This window comes from Aedes albopictus, chromosome 3, assembly GCF_035046485.1.
Source record: "Aedes albopictus strain Foshan chromosome 3, AalbF5, whole genome shotgun sequence".
Taxonomy (NCBI): domain Eukaryota; kingdom Metazoa; phylum Arthropoda; class Insecta; order Diptera; family Culicidae; genus Aedes; species Aedes albopictus.
The window spans coordinates 318489031-318497260 of NC_085138.1; the positions used below are offsets into that span (position 1 = coordinate 318489031).

The 8230-nt window shown below is 35.3% G+C and overlaps 1 protein-coding gene across 1 annotated transcript in view; it reads left to right on the top strand.

The window, feature by feature from the left end:
- LOC134290820 (formin-like protein) overlaps positions 1 to 7821 on the top strand; it is a 26668-nt gene extending 18847 nt beyond the window's left edge. Inside the window, exon 2 of the mRNA XM_062858025.1 lies at positions 7067 to 7821. Within this exon, the coding sequence (XP_062714009.1) occupies positions 7067 to 7357 (291 nt within the window). The 3' untranslated portion in view covers positions 7358 to 7821. The remainder of the gene's footprint in view (positions 1 to 7066) is intronic.
- The last annotated feature ends 409 nt before the right edge of the window (positions 7822 to 8230 follow it).

Below are 8230 nucleotides of genomic sequence, written 5' to 3' on the forward strand. Positions count from 1 at the left end.
CCGGTTGTCTATTGCTTCTGGGTTTCTTCTTTATGTAACTGGTCACACTACACATGGTTTTCACAGACACAATTTGCCACAAAACACTTTATTTCCATCTAAGTAACATTTATTCTTACTTCTAAACAACACGGAAAACTTAAAATATAAACGAACGGAGGTTCGCCCTCCGGTGACCGGTCGCGAGCAGTGGTAGCGGACAACTAAACTGCTCTCGATTTCTTTGCAGCATCTCATCGTCATCTTCGAGCGAATGGTCATCCTGGTCGGTGAGTTCGTTCCACGAGATGAGTGATCGCCCGAGTGACCACTGGTTATCTCGCCTTGTCCGACAGCAATCACGCGTGGCTGCGTCCGCCTTAGGGCCAATACCTTGTTCGTCAACACTGATGTTCATAGTCATGATTAAGGAAGTCTGATCATAACAGGTTATACTGTGCAGATGTCACAATTTTTCAAACCTGCGTCCAGAAAGCATCAATAAGTTAATGAAAACTGAAAACAGTGCTGTAATGGTTCATTACGCAACGCAAATCAGTGCTGTAATGAACCATTACAGCACTGTTAATTTGGTGTGGGAAAGTAGGCCTTTTCCTGTCAGATTTGCGTGAGGTAAAATGGCCTATTACGATGAGAAGCCCCCCGAGTTCAAGGGGCCTCCAAATCAGTGAAGGTTTCTTACATAGTTTGAATAAAGTTTTTTAAATAGCGAAAGTTTGCTACAATTATAAGTTCAATACTTGCAGATCTGCTGAAGGGTTTGTAGGGGCCCCTTCGTGAGATTTTGAAATGGGCACACAGATGACTTATTTGAAGTCTTTTTTTTTGTTCGATGATTGCTATTTGTACCTACAGGGGTCCCAAAATACAAGAAAAAATGTGCTAGAAATCAAAATATAATTTTACGAAATTCAGTACCGATATGGAAGTAAAATTCCTGAGCATAATGAAAATGTCCCTGATACTTATCCCAACCACAGGACCAAACATAGCTGTTTACTTAACTTAGGATAGCAGTTGAAATTCAGAGGTCTCATTTATTAAAGTTAAGATCTGAACACATGTCCCGTCGAAACTGTAATAACAAAAGTTTGTGGATAAGTTTTACTGTCGTATAAAAAATGCAATCAACTTATTCCAACTATTTCATCAAGTATTTCTCTCTACATATTCCTTGAAGGGTTTCTGCGGGAATTTCTTCAGTTAGAGTCCTTGTCTCTGGGGATATCTTTTACGATTTATCAGGAGTTACATCAGGAGTTCTACAAAAAATCCTCTAAGATTAATTTCAGAACTTTTTTTCAGGGATTACTTCAGAAATTCCTCTAAGCATTGATTTAAGAAAGCTTACAATGATGCATTCCTTCAGGAACTTTTCTAAGCATTTCTACAGGAACTTCTCAAGAAATCCTTCAGGAATTCCTTCAAGGATTTTTTCAGGAATTTCTTCAGACATTCGTTCAGGAATACCTCTTTGAATTCCTTCATAAAATCCTATAAGGATTATGTCATGAAGTCCTTCAAGGAATCGCTCAGATGAGCCTTAAGAAATAATCTTGTAGGAGTTCCTCATGGAAAATATTTTTCATGAATTTCGGAAATCACGCTTGGAGCCATACCTGAATGGATCCTTGGACGATTTTCTAAAGAAATTGTGGAGGTATTCCCGAAGGAATTCTTGTAGAAATGTTTGCAAGAATTTTTGGAAGAATTTCTAATAGAATCTTTGTCCTGATGAATTCCAAGACGTATTCGGAAAGAATCATTGGATTGATTTTGCAGGTATCTTTGATGACATTCTTGAAGGATTACTACAGTACAAGGAGTAGCTTGAGGATTTAGATAAAGAATTCCTGAAGAAATTTTGAAGGCAAAGAGATTTTTGCAAGAACTAATGATGACATGCCTATTATTTCTCAAAGAAATCAATGGCGGAAACCTCAATGGATTCCTCTCAAATTCTTTGGAGCAAATCGAAAAATAAAAGAGATCCTGTATATTTGGAGGAATTTATGCAGGAGGCCTTGGGGGAAATTGTGCATAAATCCTTTGGGGATGAATGTGTTCATACTTGTGGGATTATCTGAAGGGAAACTTTAAAAAATCCTTGAACGAATCTTTGTATTGTAGCTTGATAAAAAAAATCCTTGGAGAAAAAGATTAAATGTTCACTGAACTTCCATAAAAGATTATAGAACGAATTGTGAAAAAGGACTTGAAAAATTCGCATAAGGAATCTTTGGTCGATTTTCTAACGGATTTCTAACGAAATCCCTACAGGTAGAACTAAAGAAATGCTTGAACAAATTCTTAAGAAATCCTTTGAAGGACTTCAAGAAAAACCATTTGAGGCATTGCAAAAAGAAATTCTTGGAGTAATTTCTTAAAAAAAGAATTCCTAAAGGATTCTTCTCCAAAATTGCTGAAGTGACGAATCATTTGTGGAAATCCTAAATAACTTTTTTATAGAATTCATGGGAATACATATAATTGAAGAAATTGCTTCAGAAACGCATGGAGGAGTTTGTAGCAACTTTCGAAGGAAAACTTCGAAGTAATTCCTAGATAAATCGTAAAATATATTCAAGAAAAAGTTCTTGGAGTTCCTCACTTGGAACAAATGCATCATGAAATCGTAAGAATCATTTTTAAAAGTTTCGTGAAGGGAATCTGGACGAAACTGGTGTTCCTGATGGAAACCTTGTAAGAATACCTGAAGGATTCATTGAAAGAATCACAGTAGAATTTTCTGGAGGAATTTCTGTGAGAATTCTGGGAGAAAATTTTTTTTTTATTAGAATTTCTGATGCATTTCTTCGGAAATTTCTTTTGGATTTTTTTTTCACCAATTACTTTGAAAATCCGTGCAGCAATTCGTTAAGGAATATCATAACCTCTTCAGCAAATACTCTAAAAAAATTCTTCGGAAATTTCTTTGGGAATTCTGATTTTATTCTGCATTATTTCTAGAAAATTCCTGTGGCTATTATTTTGGAAATTGTTTCAGCTATTGTGTCGAAAATTGAGTGTGCTATCCCTTTGGTAAAAATTCTCAAGCTTTTTTTTAGGATCTCGATTAGAAATATCATTGAAAATTTCAGCGGCAAATCTATTGAGAAATCGTTAGGCAATTCCTTTGAAAACTTCTTTAATGAACTCTCGGCAATGCTTCGGCAATGACTTTACGAACTTGAGATTCTTATCTCTACGGAAATTTCTTTAAAAATTTTGTCTGCAACCTTTTGCTGTTTTTTACTATTCATTTGAAAAATCATCTGATAATTACTTTGGAAATAACTTTAACACTCTTTTGGAAACTTCTTCGCCAATTCATATGGAAATTGATGGGTAATTCATTTGGCATTTTTTTCGGCAATTCCTTTGGAATTTGTTTTGGTAGCTCTTTTGATAATTTTTCGGCAATAATATTCGAAATTAATTTTAGTTATTATTTTTGAAGTTTCGATATTCTTTGGGCAATTGCTTTGGAAATTTATCAGGAAACTCCTGCGGGATTTCAGCAATTTCATTGAAAGTTTCACCGGCAGTCCCTTTGCTAATATGCCTGAAATTTACGTTTGTTTTTATTTCAATAGTTCTTTTAGAAATTCATTCGACAGGTACTTTGAAAATTCCTTAGTCAATTCGTTTGACTGACTCCGGTAATTCCTCAGAAAATTCCTTTGGTAATTCCTCTGGATTTTTTTTCATAATTCTTTACGGAATAACGTCTGTTATGCAGCTAATTTTTGTCTGGTTTTGCAGTTCTATGAGATACACTCTTGCAAATTGAAAAAAAAATCCAAGAATTTAAAACGGAACGGCCGAAGAAAATCGCAAAGGAATTACCTAAGGAATTTCAAAAAAAAAAAAAAATAACCAGTGAAGTTTACAAACAATTTCCTAAGAAAATCACAAAGCAATTTCTAAAAATGTTTTTTTTTATTTTATTTCTTGAAAAAAATATTTTTTTTTAATTTCTAATGAGGAGTCTTGAATCCTTGAATAAATTATTGGAGGAATTTCTTAAAAATCTTCGAGAAAATCTTGCTGAAGTAATTATATAAATACATGAAGAAATCCTTGCATGACACTTGGGGACATCAGTTTAACCCTTCAGGACGCGCGTCGTTGTAAAAAGTACAACAATGCAAAAAAAAACCTCGCTCGTCGTATGCAGCGCAAGCACAGTGTATTTTTAGGCTCGAACAGGCGCGCTGAAAGTTTAAGTAAGAATGAATGAAATCAATTGAGGAAATTCTAAGAGAATACTTTAATCAATTTTGAACGAATCTTTGGAGAAATCGTAAGAGCATTTATTGGATGAACTACTAAAAACATCTTTAGAAAAATTCCCGAAGAAAGTTTGGGAGGGATTTCTAAAGGCCTCTTTGAAGCAATTTCTTTGAAATTTTGAATAAAGCCCTTGGAAGAATTCCTAAAGCGAGTCCTGGAAAAGTCCCAAGAGTAATCCTCGGTAGAATTCTTGGAGAAATTTTTAAGTAAATTAAACAAGGAAAGCTTTATCCGATTGATGAAACCCTTGCAGTAGTTTCTAAAAAGATCGTTGAAGGAATTCTGAAAGAATTTTTTTGATAATTTTCGAAAGTTTTGTTTTGGAGAAATGTTGGAGAAATATTTAAGAAATCCTTGGAAAAATTCCCGTAGGAATTCTAAAAGCGATTCCTGAAGAATTCCCTATGGATATAATCTATGAAATCTTAATCTTGCATTAATCACTTAAAAGATGCTTCTAGGCATTCTTAAAGAATTCCTGAAGAAAGTAGCAAAACAGTCTTAGGAGGAATCCTTGGAGTAACATGAGAATTTTGTTTTTATTTGATAAGAAAGGGCATCTGTTCCTTTACTATTTAAGCATATACGCTCCAATTTTCATCCGTCTTAAATCAAAGGAATGAAGCGCTTTTTGTCTTGTTGCTTTTTTTTGTGTTTTTGTTAGAAGTGAGCACGAATGATAACAAAAATTACGTAATCATCGGTTCCGTAATCGCTTTGTTTTCGAATAGAATTTATTTGCGATTGCAGGATTATTAAGGGCATGTTGATTCTACCAGGAATTTTCAGAGATTTAATCATTAATAATCAATAATAACCTGGTAAAAGAAGGTCTCGCAAGAACTTTGAAAAATCACAATAGATTTTTTTTAATAGTGCCCAGAGAAATGTTAGCAAAAAATCCTGTAGGAATCCTTGGAAAATGTCCTTGAGTTGATGAATATTAAAGAATTCGTTGGAGGAATTCCAGAAGGATTTTTCGAAAGAATTTCTGCAAAACTCCTACGAAGTTCCTCTGAGAATATTCTTAGAGGAACTTCTGTAGGAATCCTTGGAGATTAAAAAAAAATATCCAACGGATTCTTTGGGACTTGAAGAACCCTTGCAGATTTTTTTCGAAACAAGCGTTCTTTAAGGAATCATTGGAGGCATATCTGAAGAAATCCTTGGAATCCTTGTGAACATGACGTGATTTTATTGCGTTTCAATTCCTTTGTGATCCCGGTTAAATTAACTAAACAGTTTTAATTTCCGTGGGTAGAATGACAATTCAATCGATAAAATGATAGTTCACCCCGAACAAAAAAAAATCCCCATACAAACTTTGAATTGATTTTAAAAATAGTTCCGGGGCACCAAAAATGATGAAATTTTGGATTTCGACTACTTTTTGGACGGAGATTCCGGTTATGAAATAATCGGGATACCCCTACAGAACCCGATTCCGATTTTATTTTTTCGGAAGAATATGTGGTTCCAAAAAAATCTTTGGAGAATTTCTTGTAGTATTTTTTTCTGGAATCTTCTAAATGAATCCTCAGAGATATTATTGATAGAAACCCTGGTGGACTTCCTGAACAAATGTTTTGAGAAATACTCGATGAAGCCTTTGCAAGAATCTTTTGAAGTACTTTGAAGTATTTTTGAAAACATCCTCGGAGACAACACTGTAAGAACTCCTGAAGGAGTGCTTATAGAAGTACTGAATGACATCCTTGCATTAACGACTTGAAAGATTCTTGAAGACAAATTGTTCTTCAAGAAAGATTTTTTTTAAGAAAACGGTAAAGCAATCTTTGAAGGAATTTCTTAAATATTACTTGGTACAATTTCCAAATATTTTGTTAAAAAAAATTCGACATAATTCTTAGAAAAAATCTTACGTTCATTGATGGATTTCATTGGTTTTTTCATCATTTTGTACAAAATACAACAGTGCTATCAGTAATTTTCATGGGGGCCCACGAATTTTGTTCCGCACCAGGCCACCAAATTTCTAGCTACGCCACTGTCCGAAACTAAAAATGTCATCGTAAAGACCATAAAAGCGTGCGTACGTATGCATTCTAATTTCTTCATTAGTCCTCAAAGCCCCGTTTTCCTATTGTGATAGAGGCAATCGTGAACCATTGTATCATGTATCTTCAAAGGTATGCAAAGAAGGTAGCTCGTTTTTCGGAATGAATTTATTTTATTTATCGTATTTTTTATCTGCCTGGTTTGCATTAATACAAAAAAACGCACAATTTGTAGGTATCCATCATTGGGGTAATTGCACATAAAAACGCTTTGTTACTTTGGTCTTCTTTAGCTGATGTTGGTAGGTAAAATCAAACAAAAACGACATTTTCCCACATTTAACTAGGGTTTGTATGTGTACCCATTCACATGTACATTAGGGGAATGCTAAATCGCGTTTAACGCACAGCGAAGAAGGAAGCCACCCACACGCGACTTAAGTCGGATTAAACCAAGGCAATGATGCGCTTCAGCGTGTAGAAGAAGCGAAGGCAATTACCATTAATTCTTACCGTTAGATTTCGCACGACTGTTTATTATCTCGAGTTTAATTGCACGCTTTACGATCAATTTATTCATTACGCTTAATCGTGTCTACGTGTGTATGCACGTGTGTAATTATGCTTAAGCAATTATCTGCACAAAACACTGCTCATCAAAACTAACCGCCACCACGGCCGCTTGGGTTGGAAACGCTTTCGGCTTTGCATTCGAACTATTGACCTAATGGCAATGAACGCCGCGAATTAAGTGCAAAACACAGTGGTTCAAAACTACACATTTAAACACCCATATTCCAATTTCTTCTCGCCCAACCTTACCCCAACAGGAAGCGGTCATCAACGAGCTCAAGACCAAGACCAACTCGGTGCGGGAGAAGAAGCTGCTCCAGCAGGACGAGGTCTACAACGGAGCACTGGAGGACATCCTGCTGGGGCTGAAGAACGAACCATACCGCAGAGCGGACGCAGTCCGGCGAAGTCAACGGCGGCGTATCGACAGCAATCGACTATCGCGAACCATGGAGGAGATGGAGTTCTGATCGTAGATCATCGGGATGTTTTAGGATTTTAAACAAAAAAAAAATGTGATTTTAAACCACGTTCACCTATCTAGAGGTGAGTGAACGGCGCACATCTCTCGTAAACAGCAACAACACTCAAAACAGTAAGCACAATAATGACTATTAATGATAATGACAAACGCAAACATTCGCAGTGAAGGCTCTCTCGTTTTTCTGGCACAGTTATATAAAATATTGTTCTTTTTTTCTGTAAGTAGTAACGTTATTTTCCTTGTATAAAGAGGCAATTTTAAGTCATAGTTTTAGGGAAGAAAAACGATGAGACGTCTGGTGGAAAACTTGTTTTTATACTATGTTATTAATATTTGATTCACGATCTTTCAGTGACAAACTATACGTTTATTTTATGTATATATTTTGTTCATTAAATTGACATAAGACATACGCATTAATATACACTAAAAGAAGTCCATCAATTTATGCCGAAATTCCATGACTTCAAGAAGAACCCAAGTGGGTGATGTTCCATTCTGGTAAGTAGGTATAATCAATAATTATTAGCATTACACAAAAATCAAATCTCCATCCCGGTCACGCCCAATGCTCGCAAACCCGAGCAGGAATGAATAACTGATACATAACTGCAGCATACCAAAGTCATGTATCATACAATAACAAGGTATTGATCGATTACCCAGGTAATTGGAAATTACTTAATTTGGTATTTTGTAGGTATTGATAGAATATCTCAACGAATTATTGGTTTGGTGTTGAGGACTGCTTGGAAATGGATTGACGAAATAAATAAAAAAAAAAAACTCACGACCAAAATCCTCGAAATTACGTTTTGTTGATCTTTACGTCACTATTTTGAGCTAGAAATTCTGTATT